Source organism: Talpa occidentalis, unplaced genomic scaffold (genome assembly GCF_014898055.3).
Source record: "Talpa occidentalis isolate TD23 unplaced genomic scaffold, MPIMG_talOcc4v2.1 talOcc4.9, whole genome shotgun sequence".
Classification (NCBI taxonomy): Eukaryota; Metazoa; Chordata; class Mammalia; order Eulipotyphla; family Talpidae; genus Talpa; species Talpa occidentalis.
This window is the reverse complement of record NW_023605305.1, coordinates 34,802,820-34,826,013: the sequence shown is the minus strand read 5'-3', so window position 1 is coordinate 34,826,013 and position 23,194 is coordinate 34,802,820. Positions and strand designations below refer to the sequence as shown.

The 23,194-nt window shown below is 39.4% G+C and overlaps 2 protein-coding genes across 5 annotated transcripts in view; both read right to left on the bottom strand.

The window, feature by feature from the left end:
- STK10 (serine/threonine kinase 10) overlaps positions 1 to 5,931 on the bottom strand; it is a 143,594-nt gene extending 137,663 nt beyond the window's left edge. The window contains exon 1 of the mRNA XM_054691295.1: positions 5,505 to 5,931. Coding sequence (XP_054547270.1) covers positions 5,505 to 5,540 — 36 coding nt within the window. The 5' untranslated portion in view covers positions 5,541 to 5,931. The remainder of the gene's footprint in view (positions 1 to 5,504) is intronic.
- A 271-nt stretch (positions 5,932 to 6,202) lies between these two features.
- The window catches only part of UBTD2 (ubiquitin domain containing 2), a 62,808-nt gene continuing 45,816 nt past the window's right edge, over positions 6,203 to 23,194 (bottom strand). For all 4 annotated transcript variants that reach the window (XM_054691301.1, XM_037501137.2, XM_054691300.1 and 1 more), the window contains exon 3: positions 6,203 to 6,799. In XM_054691301.1, the coding sequence (XP_054547276.1) occupies positions 6,402 to 6,799 (398 nt within the window). In that variant the 3' untranslated portion in view covers positions 6,203 to 6,401. The remainder of the gene's footprint in view (positions 6,800 to 23,194) is intronic.

Here is a 23,194-nt window from a genome sequence, read left to right as displayed (position 1 = left end):
GCTAGAACATGAATTGCTGATGTTAGGTGCTTAAGTAACAGTATCAAATTAAGTCAGGTAAAATGACTGTAACATGCCTTATACTTTATTTTTGGTGTAATGTCTTGGTAATTTTAAAATGTTTTTAGCATGGTACTTGTGACCCCTCCTTACCTAACCTAATGATGTTAATGATGAAATCTAACATTTAGTCAGGGCATGCTATGGGTTCAGATGCATGCCTTTATTTATCCCCATATTACCCTGTGAATGAGGTGTTCTCAATTTGCAGATGAGGAAATTGAGGCCTAGAGATGAAGAAACCTACCCAAGAACCCACCCAGCAGTAGGACCAGGATTCAAATTCAAGGTCTATCAGATGCCTGTGGTTGGAACAAGTGATCTAAGTAACTCAAATCAGTTTTAGCAGATCCCAAATCTTTTGCTAGTTTTTCACTGGTTCAGACATTCCTTCTGTCTAATGCTAATTGCCACATAGTCTTCACCTGTAAGTCTTTGAGAACATGTTTGGCAATTAATGAAACACGGCTTGCTGATAGAAAACCAAAGCTTTCTTAAGGATACATTATGCAATAAAACTGACCGTAAGGCATTCCTTAAGTTCCAGAGTAGCTTTCCATCATCAAAAATCAGTCATGTTCATTACTATGAGTACTCTATATTTACTCTAATAGATGTCGAATCTTTCAAACACACCTGGGAGAATGACAAATATGTTTGCAGCCCAAGCTCTCTTCCCTACACACATTGGTACTGTAAACTGGAGTTAGCCAAAACAGAAAACAAACAAACAAAAACCCATGTCACTTGACTGCTGACCGCCACATGGGGATAATGGAATCTACCTCAAGGAATTGTGCAGACCACAAAGATGTAAGGCGTCTCTTAGAACAAGGCTGTTCTGGTCCTCTGATTTGTTGGAGTTGCAGTTAGTTCTCCCTCCCCCACAAGAATACCCTCTGGGGCAAGCAAGAAGGGTACTACTGTACCTACACAAGGTAGGCAGAGACTACTACTAGCTGGCCGGAAGCCAGCAGCTGGAGATTAGCCACCCTTTCTAAAGCCCTCACCTCTTCACTTATCTTGAGACTGGCTTCTGCCTCTTTTCTGCCTGGTTATTTTTGGTAGTGACAGCTTTAGGATCCAGGCATGGCTACAGGTAGAAAAACTACAGTGAAGTCTTTTCTCTCCTCTTTTCCAAGGGGAATGCTCCTGACATACATAAATGGCTCCCCCGCAACACACACACACTCTAACTGCAAAGCAATGAGCACATTATACCTTTTGTTGTTTCAGAATGGGGGCAGGGAAGGGGAGGAAAGCTAGCCAAAGATAGTAGGTATAGTATGTATTAATTTTGGCTAAATAATTTTTATCCTAAAACTTATTCAATACCTTTAATACCTTTAATTATTCAAAAAAAAAATTGAAGTTCAGGAATGAGCAGGTAATATAGCTTTCCCTCCTCCTGGAAATCATCAGGGTCACTATAAAAGGTACCATGAGCCAAACAGTCAATTAATAAGATATATATTTTTAAAGTATCTTCATAAAATGGGTGGTTCTATGATGGGTAATTAGGAAACTGATCATTTAACTATGACCGACACAAAGTGAAAATTAGTATAAAAAATAAAATTCAGTGGCACCAGTAAAGTGGCACTCTTTTAGGATGAGGATTACACCAAAGAAAACAATCTACTAATGTCTAAGATTTTTTTTTCCTCAACCATATTATGTGACAAAAATTTTTTTTAAAGATTTATTTATGCACACAAGAGCTGGGGTACAGACCAGAGATGCGGGAGGTGAAAGAATCCACCAGAGACAGAGCAGGGAGCAGAACAGGCAGACTGAGTGAAATACACTGCTGAGGGGAGCAGCGGGCGAGACAGGAGAGGTCTGCTGCACCATGTGAGTTGCTCCTTGGCTGGCTAGTATTGAACTCGTGCTGCAGAGGCTGCAGATTGCCCCATAGTGTGGTGCTTAACCCCTTGTGCCACCAGGGAGGCCCAACAAAAATTTTTTAAGCCTATTTGTTGGTATGCACATAGATGCTTCAATTAAGTTTCATCATTTCCAATGAGTTTATCTTCTGTGCTTTTAAGAACAGACCAAGTACATTTAGATAGTTTTGGGATGGTAGTAACACTCTATATTTTTATTATGTCATAGTTAGGTCAGAATTCCTAAGCTAACAATGAGAGTGTCGCTGGGCCTAAGGAATGGGTAGAATGGAGCAGCACTTGGCCCAGGAGGTGAATGAAATGGCAGACTTGCTGAAGAGATGACTACTGTTTCAGCCCAGGACCACAGCACAGGTTCCTCCATCAGCTAGAAAGAAGCTAATTAAGAGAAGTGATATCATCTCTTCCACTAGCTCTCTTGTATTATCATCACAGGCCTCATGCCAAAGACAGAGACTAAAGGTCAAACCAACTGTGCTGATACCTACTGAGAAGGCAACTAGTTACCCATGTGACCACTCCCCACAGAGTACATCACAGGAGGCTGGCCACAGCAAGGGAGCTTACAGCTGCACTCCTTGTTTTGTTTTCTCTTTTCCACAAGTAGGAACACTGAAGCATCACAGCATCTAAAAGTTGGGGGGAAACCCAAAGTATATTTGCTAATTTGTCTATAGCTAACAAGAAAAGACCATTACAAAAATATAGTTTCAAAAACTGTGATCAGAGTGATTTTTTTTCACACCAATGGGAAAAGAGATGAAAATAATTCATTAAGTAGTGTCAAGAGAAGTGAGGTAGCTATCTAGAAAAAAATAAATATGAGCTGCTACCCTATTCCTCATATCAAGATAAACGTCAGGTAATGAAACCATGAAAGGGCTAAAAATATATGAAAACATCGTTACAGTCTCTGAGTGGGAAAGGTGTTTAGAAGCTAAGACCCAGAAGTCATAAAATACAAGACTGGTAGATCTGAATGGGCAAAACTTAAAACTTATAGATGGTAAGTCAACAAAAAGACAAAAGAAATAACATGATAGAAGAAAACTAATTTCCTTAACACAGAGTATTTATAAATTAAAAGGATAAAGACCAAAAAGCAGTAAGAACATTGGCAAATAGACAATTCACAAAGGGGGAAAAAATGGCCTTAAAATATATAGTAAAATGCTAAACTTCACTCAAAGGAGAAACACAGGACACAGACTGTCAAAGATCCAAGGCTGACCTGGTCATGGAGACATAAAAGCAGTCATATTGCTATAGTGCAAGTGTAAATCAGTGAACTCTATCTGGACAACAATCCAGTATCTACTCTGTCAATTAAATACTCTTTGATCTGGCAACGCCCTTGCTCAGGCGTTTGTTCTACAGATGTACATAGACACAGACATAATGATAGAAAAGGACACTTCATGGAAGCCTGGTTTACAGTGGCAAAGAGTCAGAAACAGCCAAATTGACTGGAATGAAATTCAAATTAATGGTGGAACTCCCACCATGGGTATTATTGCAGTTATAAGAGGAATGAAGCAGATCTAGCACTACTGTTATGGAAATCCTTTAGGATTCACCATTTTAGAGAAAAATCAAAGGTACTGAATAGTATATATATTTATGGAAAAAACAGGAAAGAATAGGGGAAGAAACTCTTCCACTAGAACAGTGGTTCTTACAGAGTGGTCTGGAGAACAGCAGCAGCAACATCTGAGCTTTTGGAAATGCAAATTATTGGGCCCCCCTCTGATCTACTAACCTGGACCCTCTGGGGGAAGAGTCCAGCAGTGTGGTTTAAAAAGCTTCATAATTCTGGTATATGCTCAAGATCTGAGAACCACTGTGCCAGAGCATCTTTAAAGATACCCAGAAACTGGTACCAGCCATTACGTCTGGGGAGAGGAATTAGGGTTTGATATGTTTGGATTTCTTCCCCGCATGTATACATCACCTATTTTTTTCTTTTTTGTTTTTTAAAAAAATTTTTATCACTATTTTTAATAAAAATTGAACAACCTGAATCTGCCACTTTGACCCAAAATGGAAAAGAAATGAGTTCAGTGTTTCTGAAAAACAATTATGAGTTTTTGTTTACAGCATGATTCTTTAAAAAAAAAAAAAAAAAAACCCCACCTATTTTAGAGCAATATTTCAGTGCAGAAGAGAAAATATAGCTATAAATGACCAACGGTGGGTTGGCATAGCTGAACCTAATTTTGGTGATAATGAACATGTTTTATTGAGCTGAGGTCTTAAAAAGGAGGAAAACCTTTTTAGAGGGTTTATTAGAATAAGGCAGATTACCCCCAAGTAGAGAATAATGATAATTAAAAACCCAGAATAAAGGCAAGGACAAAGAGAAAATTCAACATTTTTTTTTTTTAAAAAAAGCACAAAAAACCCTACATACTAAAATTGTACACATCAAGTATTGGTCCAATCTTATATCAATCTATTTACAATTAAACAGCACCATGGTTTTCTCACCTAGGTTAGTTAAACATGCCCAGAAAAGTGTTATTCAAAGTATGTTCCTTTAAAATAAACTCGAGAGCTCAAATCCTCAACAAAAAGGACTTTTTACCAGCCATAGATAAATGATAATATCACCAAATTTAAAGAAAAATAGGTTTGAAAACTTTTTTCTTGACAAACTAGGAGAAATGTTGCTATTCAATGTGGCACACAAATTAATGATGGTTTTTGGGAATGGGCATTGTACTGAAATACCCTCATACCTCCACTTCCAAATATAAAAATACTCCTTTGGAATTAATGTTGCTATCTTCTCTTGTATTTAGATTCAATTACCAGGAAACCTCAATTAAATGTAGCCACAGTCTTTAAAGTGATTGTATAAAAAAGGGAAGCAGTTAAAGCTCTCAGACACACACTTAAGTTACAATTGTAGACATTATATCTAATCAGACTAAAGGAGATTTAATACCATTACATTGAACTAATTAATTAGCACTTCCAGTTTGCTGTTAAAATTAATAATGGTGCTTCACATCCAAATAGGTGTGGAGGTTTATTTCCCAACTGAGAACAGCCTAAGTGCCTTCTTGCCTCTACTTGTCCATTTCAGGGATTATCAGGGATACTGTGATCATGTTAAGGAATAACATGATCATGGAACCAACATTTAAAAGGCTCCAAATTCAGTAACATCCTTGGCGGCTTTATTCAAGTCATAGTACACAAGAACCAGGCTACTCATTGGACTTTTCAGAACCCAATTTGAAGAGTGGTTCTTAATTTGCCTCTTTGCTAGGAAAGATGAGGGGGAAACTGACCACCATCACGACTAGAGGTTAACAGTGAACTAAAAGCATGGAAGTGTAAAGTGATGTTTCAACATTTGGTCTCATTGCTCAAGTTGAAGCGACGTCAGTACGCCTCTTACACTAGTAAATTATGAGTTGACATTTTCTCTAAAAGACTGATAACGGGCACAATTCTCCCAGGCACAGATTGAATGGGTTTTCCTTAGACCCTTCCGGCAAATTGGAGGAAAAGAGAGAACTACTTCATTACCTTATAGTGGGAACAGCTGTACCTGATTCCTTGCATTCACTGGCCCAGGATCCATGCATGTAGGGGTATAGTTAGCTATGAAAAGTTCCAAGCAGAGTAGGTAGATCAATGCAGATATCACGTAGTAGTGACCCTTCTAAGCCTGGAAATGAAGACAGCTTCATTACATAAGCATATCAAAATACCTATGCAGCAAGAGGATAAAAGTTTCAACTGAGTATCAGCTGAAAATCCTATCTGGCCTTACAGACTAAATTATTGCCTAGTGTTCCAGAAGAGTGCTTGCCACCCACGTGCAACAAATTTTAGTGTGAGTGTAAATAAGGAGCTCAACCTATGGGGATGGGGAAAGCAATACTGACACACAATTTGCTGCTCTCTACTCCTTTATGGCTAAATAGTAATTGAGCAAAGACCAGATTAGAAATGAACCTCAAATACTGCTCTTTTCAGTCTTCATTTTTAAAAGCTCAAGTTTTATAACTGTTATAATTTCTGAGAATTATAGTCAATTTTTTTTTTTAAATTCTGTATTCAAAAGGTGCTTGGTGCTGTTCTTCATGGATGCAACGTTCTATTTACAGTCCAAATCATCTAAATACAGCCATCACGTAGTTGTTGGGTGTTTTAAAATAAATGGTCATCTATTTCTTAACTGCCTCTCAAATTAGAAATTGTAATTACATGAGTCTCAAAGGCTGGCTCTTTGTGTTTTATTAATTATTTTTGTTGTTCTCCATCACAGATGGAATTTTTCACTAGTAATTCCTCAGAACTAAATCCATTCACAGGGAATTCAGAGCAGTGAAAGTAAATTTCACGCCATAGAGTAGGAAATGATGAAAGCAACAATATAAAGGAATAGGAATGATCTGGGGACCAGCCAACAGGACCAGTTCAGTTCTCAACTGGTGTTGGGTTTTGCAAAGGTTGGCTGATGATAACCTGCACAACATAGTCTTTTGGGATCTTCAGCTCCTCCAACTTCATTTTGTCAGTGAGCGGTCTGCCAGAAAAGAACCATCGCTGACTGCTTGGCTCTACCCCTTCTGTGGCGTGCAGCCTCCTCTTCATGTGGTATACTGTGTCTGTGCTGCGGACCACAAGTTTGAGGTCTTTGCCTGTGGAAAGGCGCAAGCGGAGCTGACATTCATATCCAGAATTAGGTGGTGGCTCGGGAATATCCAGAGTCTCTATGTCGCTCTTTTCCTCTATCATGTTGATTGGTGGTGCCAAGCAATAGACTGGAAGTTGGTATCTGTTTCCCAATTCATCATAGCACTCTGTCAGTGCACCTTAAGAAAGAGAAGATAGGAAAAAAATTAACCAAAAGGGAATGCATTTTTGTTTACATCTTGAAAAATGCTTAAGACTCTCTTGCTGGCTTGCCATGACAGGAAAAAATATGTAAAATAAGGCCAATCATTGCCAATAGATCAGCAATGATGATCATCAAGGCCCACAATCAATTATTTGAGTGTTTACCTGATTCTACATTAACCAGGATTCTACCTCTTTACCCTCCCTCTTCTAAGTCATTTCATACCTAGCTACACTTATATTAAAATGCAGAGGAAAAGCACACAAAATTCAATTTACTAATATTAGATTATTCATGCTTACACCAAATAAGGGGAGATTTAAACTGAATGGGATATCTTTTTTTTTTTTTAGTGTGTGAGACCTTTAAAAGAAAAGAACTTTAATAGAATTACTGTGCATAGAAATAGAAGAAAGGACAAAAGTTTCCCAGTAAAAAACACAGTAACCCATCCCCTTATGGGTAAATTCCCAGCCAAATAGGGTTGGCCTAATGCTGGATTCCTGAGGCCTGAAAACTTGCCACAAATCTAAGGCACCTTCTGATGGGAAACCATAGGCAGAAAGGGTCAGGCAAGTCTGAGACAAAAAGAGCAAAATCAAGGCATAAATCAAGGTATGAATGTGCTATCTTTTAAAGAAATGAATCTACTACTTTAAAAAGGAGGGGGAGGGAAATAATGCCCAATTTACTCCAAATACAGTATTTTAGAACAGTTTACTTAAGTGCATAGACTTTTTAACTTGAAGTACTTGACCAGAAGTTTTTAACCCAATGACAAACTAAAGTTGTTAATTCATCACAAACTAAAGACAGTTAAGGTTACCAGTTACTCTGGCTCCTACCTTATATATATGAATCTGAGCACAATTACTACAGAAATGACTGAAATGTTTTATTTAACCCCAATTAGCCAATTTGTTACAGAGAAACCATGGGTTAAAGAGGAAGAACAAAAGGAGCACAAAGTTTATAAGCAACCAGCTCAGGGGAGAGATAAAAGCACTTGTTTAGAAAATGCTTTAGAAAAGGTATTATTGGTAAAAATCTTTAAAGTATAAACTCATTATAATTACCAGAACTTCCCTTGGGGGTAACTGAAAACATTTAATGAGCATTTTTTTGCAAGGTTATTCTGAATGTGTCCTTTGCTCAAACTGCAATATTAATGGCAGCTGATTATCAATTTGGATGAGAATCAAAAATATCTATCATATTCAAAACAAAGACAAGCTTGTGACTATGGGGAGTGGGACACTGAGAAATGGTTGCCTATGAACAAATGAGTTAACGAATTGATCTCTGTGGTCACTATTAATAGGCTGAAAACACAAAACATCCAAAAACAGACTGGAATAGTCACCAGCCCACCATGGATTGCACATGGTCTGCTTCCAAGTTACATAAGATGGGCAGGGCTGAGAACTCAGTCATGACCTCCCCTTTTCCCTCTGTGTTTTAAACAAGATACTGTTCAGCCTCTATACTGTTCACTAGTTAATCTGAACATAGCTGTGATACTGCAGAAATGGAGGTACTGCAGGTATGGCTGTGCTCACCAGCAGCAGGTCTCCACACGAGTGACCAGTACATTGACGTGCTAATGTATTTTATAAATGGGTGCAGTCGGCTGTGCAAATTTCACCCTCTATATACTTTACATTCCTGGTCCTGAGCAAAGAAACCTGCCAGCATCCTTCAGGTGGGCTGGCCATCAGGAGAACCAGGAAAAAGCAAGTGGAAAGTTCACTACAGACTCATCACTTCTATGAGGAAAACACCCCCTGGAACTCCTATACACTGTTAGTAGGAATGTAAATTAGTGTAGCCATGATGGAAAGCAGAAATTTCATATAATCTTTCATATGATGCAGTTATTCCATATGATTCAGTTATTCCATTCAGTTATTCCATGATTCAGACAGGTTTCTGGTTTCATGCAGAAACCATGAATTTGAGGCGATACATGCACCCCCATGTTTATTGCTACACTATTTACAATAACCAAGAACAGGAAACAACTTAAGTGTCCCTTGATCAAAGAGTGGATAAAGAAAATATGATCTATATACACAATGGAACACTATCTAACTATTAAAAAAAGCCCAAATTTGCCATTTGCAACAACATGGATGGATCCAGAGTGTATTTATGTTTCATGATATAAGCTAAATGGACAAAGACAAAGTGTATGATTCACTCTTAAATGGTATACACAGACAACAAACAAAGAGATGAACTAAGTAAAACAAAAATAAACTTTCAGACTGTAAAACCAATTAGTGGTTGCAAGAAGTGGGGAGTTGGGTAAATAGAAGGGGAAGGGTTGGGTAAATCGAGACAAAGTAGACAACTATATGAGGAAGAATGGAACTGAACTTTTAAGTGGTGAACTTAATGTAGTGTATACACAGGTCAATTTTTAATGATGTACACACCATCACATATATTGTTGCAATGCAATGTTACTTCAATTAAATGAAAACACTTTCAGATACACAGCCCACTGATGGGGGAGGGGAGGGAAGCTAGTCAATCTAATAGGTATGGCAGATATTTACTTAATTGTTCTACTAGTAAAATCTTTCCTTACAGAGGCACTATTTCAAATCACTACTTTGGAATCAGAAGACAACAATAAAATGCCCATTAATTAGCTAATATTAATTAGATGTTTAACCTTGAGCAGTATTCTTAACCTGAAATACCTTTATACCTTTCTTAATCAGCAAAATGAAGCAGTATAAAATTGACCTCTAAAGTAGTTTCTAAGTTTACATAAGCTGCTTCATCTTCAGATAAAACAGGCAGATTATAAACATGCAATTAGTGAATAAGCCAGAGACCTAAAGCACAGTATAATGAAATATAGACAATGATACTGCACTGCAATTACATACCCTGCTAGAGATGCTCAATAGCACAACAGCAATCCCATTACAATACATAAATATATCAAATTAACATGTTGTATATGGCAAATATATCCAATAAGAATAAAACAGCAGAACTGCAAATTAAAGCAGTCAAGCATTCATTCCGTTAAGAATGATTTCTAGGCCTCTCTGGTGGTGCAAGGGGTTAAGTCTCAGCACTATGAAGCTATCGGCAGCCACTACAGCACGAGTTCCATCCCCAACCAGGGAGCTGACCCATATGGCGAAGCAGACCTTCCCTGTCTCACCCACTGCTCCCCTCAGCAGTGGATTTCAGTAGATCTGCCAGTTCTGCTCCCCACTCTATCTCTAGTGAATCCTCTCACCCCCTCCCCACACCTGTGGCCTACATCCAAGTTCTTGTATGCATAATAAAAATAAATAAATCTTTTAAAAAAAGAAACAAGAATGATGTCTTGACTGAAGGACAGTCTACATTTTCAGCCTCCTTAGGAACCAGGACTAGAAATGTCACTGCAGCCTCGTGAAGTGTTAAAATAGTAGTACACACCAATCTCATGCAAAGTACAATCTGACAGACACTTGGGCTCTTCCTACATGTGAATATTCATTCCTCCACCAGAATGGAGAGCTGAGTTTCTTCTTCCTTTCAATCTATTAAGTCAGGGATTCATGTTTTCAGATCTCAAATGATGTGAATAAAATCTCTATGGAAGAGGTAACGAAAGTTCGGGAGTTAAGAAATAATACTGGGCCTCCCCTGGTGGCGCAGCAGTTGAGCGCTGGGTTGTCAGGCTGCCCGCAGCCTCTGCAGCGCCAGTTCGATTCCCAGCCACCGGGGGGGGGGGGGGGTCCCACCAAAAAAAAACCCTATGAGAAATAGACAGAGGTGGCTACTACAGGGACATAAGTCATTCAGCCATTAGGTTTATTCAGCCAATCAGGTTTATCTTCTTATTCTAGCCCACACAGTATTCATATGGTTTGATTACATTTTTAAGTTATAGTTGCATGGGTTACCCTTTTCCCCAAATTAAATATCTTGGATCATGAAGCATCAATAAAAACCATTTTTGAACAATAAATTCCATTGCTGAATACTACCCCAGAATTTATGACTCCTCTAGTAGGGCCAGCTCTTTTAAATAATAACTTCCAATCTGTCACCATTTTCTGGCCCATTGCTCTCTACTGAAGATAAAACTGCTCTGCTAATAATGATCTCTATCACACAACCTTTTCAGGACTTTGTGAGGATTAGTAAACAATTCTTACATTCTCAAGAGTCACTGAATAAACATTTACTAAATACCCAGAAGTATGCAGGACATGTCACTGGCATTAAGGAAAAGTTACAAGAGAGCTAAACTTGTTCTTGATCTCCAGGAGCTTATAATCAAGATGATCAGATACAACTGAATTCCTGTTCATGCCTCAAGATGATGAGATACAACTGAATCCCTGTTTATGCCTCAAAAACCTAACTACAAATTATACACTGAGAAATCAAACACAGGAGCTGAACAATCAAACAACAGAAGGTGACTAGAGTTGGCACAGCCAAGGAAAAACTCTGCAGACATATAATAATATGTGCTGGGTACAACACAGAATAAAAATGAAAGGCCACCAAGAAACAGGAATGATATGATAACAAGAATAGCAAGTGGCTTTGTTATTTTCTTTTTAATAAAGATTTATTTATTTATGCATACAAGAACTGGGGTATAGCCCAGAGGCGCAGGGGGTAAAAGGATTCACTAGAGACATTAGGGAACAGGCAGACTGGCTGAAATACACTGCTGAGGGGAGTAGCGGGCAATACAGGAGAGGTCTGCTGCGCCACATGGGTAGCTCCCTGACCGGCCAGGGGAGGCTGCGGATAGCTTCACACAGCTGTGCTAAACCCCTTGCACCAGCAGGGAGGTCCGCAAGTGGCTTTGTTGAGGTGGATATAGAATGTGAAGTTACCACACAGCAATAGTGAAAAGCTAAGAGAAAAGTTCGGGAGTTAAAATAATACTACGAAAAACAAACAGAGCTGGCTACTACTGAGACATAAATCATTCAGCCATTATGCTGGTGAACAAGACAAAGTCTAAAGATCATCAGTTGCAGGAGGGAAGAATGACTGACTGGAATCAGGGGAATCTGCTGAAATGATTGCCTGACTACAATTACACTGAAGCTCTCAGCAATGGTATAGAGAATCAATAGTAACTGGCAGGATCTAATGACGGGTTATACATGAAGGAAAACAAAAAGAATGAACTAACATGGAAACGAGAGTGACAGAGAATTTAATATTACAAGAGCCTTAGCATAGTTTTTTGTTTTTTAAAGATTTATTGGGCCTCCCCGGTGGTGCAGAGGTTGAACGCTGTGTTGCGAAGTTGCCCGCGGCCTCTGCAGCGCCGGTTCGATCCCCAGCAGATCCCCGGCCACCAGAGGAGGGTCCCACATGGTGCGCGGACCTCTCCTGCCGCCCGCTGCTCCCCTCAGCAGTGTACTTTGGTCCTTCTGCCTGCTCTGCTCTCCGCTCTGGTGGGTTCTCTCACCCTCCCGTGCTTCTGACTGTACCCAGTGCTTGTATAAATAAATAAATAAAGTAAATCTTTAAAAAAAATAAAAATAAAAAGATTTATTTATGCATACAAGAACTGGGGTACAGGTCAGAGGTGTGGGGGGTAAGAGGAATCACCAGAGACAGAGCAGGGAGCAGAAAAGGCAGACTGACTGAAATACACTGCTGAGGGGAGCAGCGGGTGAGACAGGAGAGGTCTGCAGCACCATGTGGGTAGCTCCCTGGCCAGGGATCAAACTTGTGCTGCAGTGGCTGATGACAGCTTCATAGGTTGTATCTTAACCCCTTGTGTCACCAGGGAGGCCCCTTTGCTTAATTTTTAACTGTTTCAGGTTCAATGAGATACTTAAATTAAGTTACCTGCAGGTAACTAAAAAAGCATATGGGGAAAGCAGTTTGCAGAGTAAAATTCTCAAATGTACATATTTATTTATTTTTAAAGATTTATTTATTTATGCATGCAAGAGCTGGGGTACAGGCCAGAGATGCAGGGGGTGAGAGGATTCACCAGAGACAGAGTCAGGTACAGAACAGGCAGACTGACCAAAATACACTGCTGAAGGGAGCTGTGGGAGAGACAGGAGAGGTCTGCCTTGCCATGTGGGTTGCTCCCTGGCCAGCTGGGGATCAAACTCGGGCTGCAGAGGCTGCAGACTGCTTCGTAGTGCAGTGCTTAACCCCTTGGCACCACCAGGGAGGCCCTCAAATGTACACATTTAAACATAAAAACAAATCCTTAAGTGTGCTTACTATTTCTAGCTCTAAGCACTTCATACACATGAACATTTCATCCTCACTACAGTCCTCTGAAAAAATGTCTGTTTACTCATTTTACAAATGGGAAAACTGAAGCAGAAAAGCAACTTGTCCAGGTTCACAGACAGGAAGTATCAAGAGTGAAATAATCATATTCCTGAAGTAAATGTTTACTTCCTCCAGTAGCAATACAACTCAGGGCTTGGTTCCCAGGTTAGTAACATGGTTAATGGGAAGGAGGAAATGGAGCAAAAGGAAAACAAAGGCAGAGGAAAACATACAAGAGGAATGAGAAGTCAAATGTGAATTACAAGGAGCAGGAAACCGACAGAGCCAAAGGCAGCCCAATTTGCCAGTGATGTTAACTGGAACTGGAAAATGAGGCAAAAGAAAATGGTGACAGAGGTGGTATCGATGCTGTGAGGCCATCACATGTGACAAAAAGGACATTATTAGTGTCATGTCTCATCTGTGATATTTATGAGTGTGTCAAACATAGGACATAGTCAAAAGACAGAGTTTTTCTTCAAGAAATCCTGTGCTTTTAAACACAGAAGGGAAGGAACCAGTGTAAAAGTTGGTAATGGGGGACTGGTCTTTCTAGAATCATGTTTAGCCATGCTTATATGTGCAATTTACAAAAGGTTCTGATCACCAACCCACTAGCCACTGAGGATATAATCCATTTAGCAATTCTTCACCAGTTCTGAAGAAGTTCCAGTCATGCTTGCTTACAGAGCTCCCCAAATGTCCTCTGTGGAAGCATGTTTGTTTTTTCTCCCTCCTTCTCATGAAACCTAAGGTAGACCTCAAGTCTTAGATGCCCCCTAGGATAAATGATTGCTAGGGCATCACCACCAGGTCAGGAAGCCCTGAAAGCACCCCTTGTAGGAAGAAAGTTGTGAAGGCACCACCTTTTGTTCTGATTTTATACTTAATTTTCTGAACTTGTTTTTAACTTATCTTTTTTTCTTTTAAAGATTTATTTATCTATGCATACAAGAACTAGGGTACAGGCCAGAGGTGTGTGTGTGTGGGTGAGAGGATTCACCAGAGACAGAGTGGGGAACAAAACAGGCAGATTGAAATACACTGCTGAGGGGAGCAGTGGGCATGTCAGGAGAGGTCTGCTGCACCATATGGGGATCTCCCTGGCCGGGGATCAAACTCGTGCTGCAGTGACTACGGATAGCCTCATAGTTTGCATCTTAACCCCCAAAGCCACCAGGGAAGCCCTAACTTCTCTTTTAACTAGATAATTGGCTCAGCTCTTCTACTTTCCTTGGTCAACTGTTTTCTATGGCTGTTTATGCCTCAAACTATTTCACAAGAAAATTATAAAGGTAAAACTAAATTATATGCTGTTGGGTAAGGAAAAAATGTCAGGCTTTTCTGCCCTCCCGCCATCAGGATGGATGATGGATCCTTGCGGTCCTGAATGCATTCCTGATGGCGGGCACCTGGAGTAGGGTGTGGGCCTAGGTAGACGGGATTCACCTGGGCTAAGACTGGGCTTTTAAGGTCGGCGTCACGGGGATGCGAGCAGAAGCCAAGAAGCTGATAGAGAAGCCGAGAAAGAAGCAGCAGAAGCTGAGAAAAGGCCGGAGAGCCCAGATAGAGTGAAGACTTGCTTCACTCTATCTGGGCCTCCCAGCCCCCCAGCACCCCTGCCTGCTTTGTACCGGGTAAATCCCAATAAAAGACCTGCAAAAACCACTGAGGACTCTGACTCCTCCTTTACCCGGTCTGCTGGATCAGTAAACCTGCACCGTGTCCAATCCTGCCCCCTACATATGCCAAATAATAAAAATAGCTTTACTGAAATACCATAGTCTAACATTTAACTCTTTCTCAGTCTTTCAGGTTAAAAAGAAAGAAGTCCTTGTAAGTGTTCAAAGGTTTCAAATCTTAGTCCTCTGTATTCACTTCTACAAGACTCAGCTCATTCTAAAAACTTTTACCTCTCACACTTGCATAGCTGCATGTACAAATGTGTAAAAGTTGGAAAATCAATCTTTGCAAAAGGAAACTTCTGGAGACATGATAATGTGATCTTGATTGTGGTGATAGCTTCATGGGTGTGCATGTGATTAAACTTTACAGTGTAAGTATATGCTCTTGAACATACCTCAATGTATACCTCAATATAGTTGAAGAAGAGTAGTCTTTAAAACACTAGAAACCTGACATAGAAAACTACCCTCCCCAAATCAATTAAGTGGGTCATATTCTACAACTGCAGGCCTTTGGCACACTGGATGGCAAAGGCCTATAAGGATGTCTTTTTAGCCTATTAGGATGTCTACTCCTGACTTCTTTTTTCTTACTGGCCCAGAAGGCATACAATCATGTACTGTTCAATGAATGTGACTTCCTATCGCAAAGAAAGGCCTAAACACGTAAGTGAACAGGAAACTGCTAAAATTAGGACAAGAACTCTGAAATAACAGAAAGAATGCAAAGGAATGAAATAGTGGGTTAGACCTCTGATTCAGGCAGCCCTTGCTGAGCCTGATAAAGGAATAGAAAACTGCAGGCAAAGCAGTGACACCTGATAGAAGGAGCAGTGGAGTCAATCACACCCAAATTTTAATTTAGATCCTAATTTTGAATGTCTCTAACCTGTTTCTAAAGCATTACAGTACCTTCCTCACAAAGGATTGAATTAAAAACATATGCAAAATAGCTTTGTACTGATGTTCCTTAAATTATGATGGGGTTACATTCTGAGAAACCAATTGTTAGTTGAAATACAAGCTGCAAATGCATTGACTAAACCTAATCCACTAAACATCATCGCTTAGCTTAGCCTACCTTAAATGTGTTTAGAACACTTTCATTAGCCTGCAGTTGGGTGAAAGCATCTAACATAAAGCCTAGTTTATAACAATGTGTTGAACATGTAATTTATTGGCTACTGTAGCGACAGCGTTTGCTGTGCCCTCATGATTGCAGGCTGACAGGGAGCTGTGGCTCACTGCTACTGCCAGCCCTACAACAGTATCCTACTGCATACTGTATGCCGGAGAAAAGATCAAAATTAAGTATGATTTCTACCAAATATGTGTTATCTTTGTACCACTGTAAAATAAAAAGTCGTGAGTTGAACCATCATAATATGTTGGGGACCAGCTGTACATGAAACAAATCCAGAGAAACCACTCAGGAAGAATATTGGTTCCCTTCTCACACAGGTTGAAATCTGAGAGCCAGGCTTATGGAGGAAAATTCACCTATGGCATTATCACAAAGGATCAAGTTTCATTAAGTTTGAGTCCACTGCTTTATTCTTCATGGGGTTCTCTACAAACCTAAATCAAAGGGCCATCAAAATTATCCTCCATCCAGACATTAGAAGTAGTTTTTCGGGACTGGGACTAACAACAACTTAGAGGCTCACTCAGGCAAATGCTTTCCTAAGAATTATATCAAGCTTCTATCAGGTAGTTAGACTTTTAGGAGAAAGCAGGTTTAGCTCTCTCAACCCACCAAATTAACCATTAAGACTGCAGCATTCAACTATTCAGCAATCAAAAAAGATAAACTAATGCCATTTGCAGCAACATGGATAGAGCAAGAAGGAATTATGCTCAGTGAAATAAGTCAGAAGGAAAAAGAAAAATATCAGATGGTTTCACTTATAGGAGGAACATAGGGGAACCAAATAAGGCATTAGAGAAGAAAAAAATAATAAAAAACACAACGCAACAAAACAAAAATGAACAGACAACAATAAACCAGAGACATTCCGCAGGGCAGGAGGAGGGAGAGGGATCAGAACGAGAGAAGGAAGAGCACAGGGGACTGTGGTGATGGTGCACAGGTGAATGGTGGTGGAAATTCTATGGAGACTACACCTGAGAAAAGAAAGCAAACATTGTTAAAAATGAACAATGATGTAAATAAAAATTAAAAGAGAATGCAGCATTCAGAAGTACCAAGTGTACCATCTTTTCTATAAGCACAGGTGAAAAGGGTCTTAGCATGTATGTAATGCTAAAGCCATATGACGGTCAGACCAGGATTAAGAGCCGGGTAACAAGTGCCACATTGCTTAGGAACACTGATCTTTCTTTCTAGCTCTTTAAAAGGGACAAAGAACAGATCAGAAGCACTTGGACACCATGTTCTATTTAAACTGACCCAACTTTATTTTTTTTTTAATTTATTTATTTATACAAGCACTGGGTACAGTCAGAAGAGCGGGAGGGTGAGAGAATTCACCAGAGCGGGTAGCACAACAGGCAGATTGACGAAGTACACTGCTGAGGGGAGCAGCAGGTGTGGCAGGAGAGGTCTGCGGTCCATGTGGGACCCTCACCAGCAGCCAGGGATCGAATAGGCACTATAGAGGCTGCAGGCAGCTTCGCAGCCCAGCGTTTAACCGCTGCGCCACCAGGGAGGCCCTAAACTGACCCAGCTTTAAAGAAGTAGTCAGTACAGCATGGTCCCCAAGACCAGATCAGAAACCCTGCAGCCACCACCCAGAAGGGCAAAGAAAGGGGTTGTCTTTTGAGAGAATACTACCGACTCACAGACAACTTCCTACCTCAGTGATTTTAGGGTCTTTGCTGCTTTAAACTGAAGAAAAAGGGTGACAGCAGCAGAGGAGTTGGTAAACTTATATTTTAAAACTCAAAATCGGGCCTCCCCGGTGGCGCAGCGGTAGAGCGCTGGGTTGCGAAGCTGCCCGCAGCCTCTGCGGCGCCGGTTCGATTCCCGGCTGCTCCCCGGCCACCGGAGGAGGGTCCCACATGGTGCGCAGACCTCTCCTGCCACCCGCTGCTCCCCTCAGCAGTGTACTTCGGTCCTTCTGCCTGTTCTGCTCCCCGCTCTGGCTCTGGTGAATTCTCTCACCCTCCCGCGCTTCTGACTGTGCCCAGTGCATGTATAAACAAAACAAATGAACAAATAAATAAATAAATAAAACATGCCTCTATTAAAAAATAAATAAATAAATAAATAAATAAATAAAGCTCAAAATCATTTTTGTTTCTTTGAGGATAGAAAGAAGAAAAGGATATAACATTTATTTGTAACAATCAGTCATCAGAACCTTTATTATAGCCATTTCATTTCTAAACACCAAAGTTTGATGATCAGTCTGTCTCCAACTATGTTGCGGTCTTCATGCTTTCCATTCACAAAATAACTTATCAATGACATTTATTAAGACGAGTTCTGGGGCATCTCTGGTGACACCAGTTAAAGACACAGCACTATCAAGCTATCGCCAGCCACTGCAGCACAAGTTCAATGCCCAGCCGGCCCGGGAGCTAACCCATATGGCATAGTAGACCTCTCCTTTCTGAACCGCTGCTCCCCTCAGCAGTGTATTTCACTAGAATTGCCTGTTCTGCTCCCCACTCTTTCTGGTAAATCCTTTCACCCCCTGCACCTCTGGCTTACACCCCAGTTCTGGTATGCATAAATAATCTTAAAAAAAAAAATAAGAAATTCTTATCGGTACCATTAAAGGAATCAAAATTCCGGGCCTGTTTCTTAATGGGCTTCTAACACACTTAAACGAATTAGAAACAAGGTCTACAGATACGCATCTCCTGTTTATTTCTGTCCTAGAGAATCCACTTGTTTCTCTTAAGTAGTAACAGAAGCATATTGTCCTAAAGTATCCTATAGAGTGTGGAGGACCTAAAATGTTAGACACAGAATTAACACTGAAGATTCCTTGTACTGTCACTATATAGAAAACAGAGGTGAAATGCCATGACAGTGTCATCAAGTTGCCTTAGTGTTAGATCTGTGTTCAAATTCCAATTCCAGGGCCTCCCTGGTGGTGCAAGGGGTTGAGACACAACCTATGAAGCTATCCCCAGCCACTGCAGCACGAGTTCGATCCCTGGCCAGGGAGCTACCCACGTGGTGCCGCAGACCTCTTCTGACTTGCCCACTGCTCCCTTCAGCAGTGTATTTCAATCTGCTTGTTCTGTTCCCCAATCTGTCTCTGATGAATCCTCTCTCTCACACACACACACCCCACCTCTGGCTTGTACCCCATAAATAAGTAAATCTTAAAAAAAAAAAGGAAAAAAAAATCCAATTCCATGACCTATATTTCAGAAAAATAAAGTAACCTTTCTGTGTTTTAGTTTCCTGGTCTGCTTAAAATGGGGATTGTTATAGGTGATTATTACAGGCATGAGAATTAAATATTATCAATTCAAAACATGAGTTATTAGTATTTTATTATTCCTGAAACTCAGTCCAGGTGTTATTTTCATCATGTTGGTTCTCTATACATAGAAATGTTCTACTTAGGCTATTTATAAGTGTATTAGTTTTAAAACATGTAAATTGCATTACATAGTTTAATTTATTCACATTTGATACATTTTGAGATAAGACCTGGGGAAAAATCTGGGGGCAACTGCTTTCCCTCTTGTATTTTGAAGGGAATTTAAAAAAAGTTTTTAAAAGAATAACTTTTTTCTATCTCCCATACCCCTAAGCATGAAATAGACTTTCAAAAACAGACTGGAAAAACTGGTAATGTTTGGCTATGAGAAGAAAAATCAAGTTAAAGTGAAGTCTTGGAAGTTGGAGAAAAGTGAATGTTGAGCAGTTACTGCTCTCTGTAAGGAAAGTGACAAGTGGCGCTTTTACATTAGAATTGCAGGGAGATGGAAAAAAACATTAATTGTAAATGCTAAAGAAATATTTATAATAATCTTTTTTAAAAATTAGAAGTTAGGGAAGGGAAATAGAAAAAAAATTTTAATATTTTATTTTTATTTATGCATATAAGAACTGGGGTGTTCACCAGAGGGAGTGGGGAGCAGCACAGGCAGATCAACTGAAATACACTGCTGAGGGGAGCAGTGGTCGAGGAAGGAGAGGTCTGCTATGCTACCTGGGTTGCTCCTTGGCTGGCCGTGGATTGAACTGGTGCTGCAGTGGCTGGCAATAGCTTGATAGCGCTTGCTTTTAACCCCTGTGCCACCAGGGAGGCCCCAGAACAGACAATTTTTAAAGTTCTTTTTAACCGTCTATATCATAATTCTACAAGGGATTAAATGTTCATCATTACAAAATAAACAGGTATTGTTTCTGAACAAGCTCTAGTAGAAAATGACTAGTCACTATGAACCAGACTCTGAAAATTGAAAATAACCATTTTTTTAAAAAACCCTGTTTATGTTAATTTGGGCAAGATGCTAATCTATAACAAGTTTTCACTGGCAAAATATTAGGAATATTTTAGGATTTTTAGATAATCGCAAAATAGCAGTCAGAGAAAAAAATAAGCTCTTTCAGGAATTAAGGGCTGCAAGTTTTAAAATGCCATATAGATAATGGAAAATAAAACTCTTACAGGATGGGAGAGTCTGGAAATGGGATACCATATCAGAATCCAAGAAAATTTTGCCAATACATAATTTTCTTTCTTTTTTTTTTTTAAAGATTTATTTATTTTTATACAAGAGCTGGGGTATAGGCCAGAGGCACGGGAGGGTGAGAGGATTCACCAGAGACAGAACAAGGAGCAGAACAGGCAGACAACTGAAAAACACTGCTGAGGGGAGCAGCAGGCGCAACAGAAGTCTGCTGTACCATGTGGGATTCTCGCCGGCCGGCTGGGATCGAACCTGCACTGCAGAGGCTGTGGACAGCTTCACAGAGCAGCGCTCAACCCTCTGTGCCACCGGGGAGGCCGTGTACATAATTTTCAAAGTGAGAACATAAGTATGTAAACAAAATTCCCAGATAATTATGACACCAACTTCTCTCTTAACTTGCCCTATTGCCATTTGAGAATAATATACCCAAAACTTAGTGGTATTAACAGAGGAAGATAATTTGAAAGTACAGATTTATTTTGTCCTTGGACAAGGCAGGAATGTAATATGACCTGATGACTGTAATTGTAACAAAGAACATAATATTCAATGGAATCACAGTAAAAAGAGGAAACATGGGAGGAAAGTGATTCTGTTCTTTTCTTGAAAATTAAGTCATTCTACTAACTCACACCACATAAAAACCAACTCAAAATGGATAAAAGATTTGAATGTAAGACCTGAAACTATAAAATACATAGAAAACATAGGCAAAACACTCCATGACATATACCTCAGAAACATCTTCTGAGGACTCCTCTCCAGAAACAAAGAAAATGAAGGAAAAGATAAACTGCTGAGACTACATCAAACTACATCAAACTAAAAACCTTTTGCACAGCAAGAGAGACAGTAACCAGAGACACCCTAAATAAAAAAAATCTACAAAGAGCTCACATGATTCAACAACAACAACAAAAAAAGCAAACAATCCAGTCAAAAAATGGGCAGAAGAGCTAAAGAGCTACTTCTCCAAAGAGGAAATGCAAATGGGCAACAGATATAGGAGAAAATGCTGAACATCACTAATAATCAGGGAAATGCAAATCAAAACCACAATGAGATACCACCACACACCAGTGAGAATGGAAAATATTTTAAAAATTGTCAACAACAAATGCTGGTGAGGATGTGAAGAGAAAGCTGTTACACTGCTGGTGGGAATGCAAAGTGGTCCAACCACTATGGAAAGCTGTGTGGAGGACCTTCAAAATACTAAAAATGGAGCTACCATATGACCCAGCAATTTCACTCCTAGGAATCTACCCAAAGGACAGAGAAATATTAATTCAAAAGGACACCTGTGTGGATGGATGAAATTTCTATAATACCAATGAGCAGATATAGATATAAGCATCTAAACAGCTATTTAGATTTCGAAGTTCACCCAAGAAAATGGACTTTTGATAAGTTTCAGATATGAACAAGGGAGTTCAATCAAGGCTATCAAGGACAATATAATGATGCAGAAAGTTATTAAAGAACTTTAAAAGAGGGAAGCTCAGACATCAGTTTCATTCTAGCCAAAGCAGAAAACATTCCTTAAACATAGAAAGGGGGTAGAGGCTCATCCAATATTCTAATTTTTCCAAGAAAAATTTTCCCTAATCTGTTTGTTTGTGGAGCTGTCAACGACATTATTTTTCTTGGCAGTTCACACAGATAAGCAGCAATGAGGGACCACATTCCTTAAAGATCTGAGTCCATCACCAACAGCATATGCATGGGCCCCACTTTACATGAAGCAGAGCTACTCTGCCTCCATGAACTTGTAAAAGAAGCCACAATTACAGACTACAGTTAAATATTCCTATAAATAACTATCATAACTGCAAAAGGAGGAAGTCAAAGTTTAAGGGTTCTGGATCTCAGGCTTCTAAATAAAACAATCATAGATAGTACATAACATAAACTTTTCTCACCCCCACCCCCACTTGTAGGCCTATGCAAATATAAATATAAATTCTGTTTAAAAAATACAGGAGGTTTTTTTTCTAAAAAGATGATAAAACTATTTGTAAAATAAGTCAAATTCCTTTACAACCCTTTCCGTTATATTTGAAGACAATATTTGAAGACAAATTGTTGAAATAAAAAAAGTAATGGCATTAGTTGATGTCTACCTCAAACATATACACAGTAAAGAATTGAGACTATCCATGCAAATAGAGACTAAAAAGTCATATACGAAAGTGGCATTTTAATATAAAGTTTTCCAATACAGGAGGGATCATTTTTATACCTGTGTAGAAAAAGTGATCCACATACAGTGGGTACTCAATAAATGTCATTAATACAAATCTGTGACAACAAATTAATGGAGATTTAGAAAATGGTGATGGAAGTTAAGTATCTTTTATTTGAAAAAGAGTTGAAGGACATAAAGTAGATGATTAACAATGAAAAGCAAGATCTTCTGAAAATGTAGAAAAAAGGGAGATAATAAAAAAGAAATTGAAGCTATGGTAATAAAAAAAGGCCCTTCTTTTTATTCCCTGATAATGAATAATAGGAAACAATGCAAGGAATATAGGTGATTAATATGTGTGGAAAAAGCAATGTAGAAAAATATTAATTTGAAAAATTGAAAAGAAAAACTTGCAAATACAGTAATCAAAAGAACAAAGAATAGAATATAAATTAACATGTTAAGTCTCAGTATACCCTGATAAATTTTTTGTATTTCTAATAAAGGAGACCAAATAAGAGAATGATCATGGGTCCAGCACATGCCTGCCTCTGGAAACATTCAAAGTATACAATGGTCTTCAGGG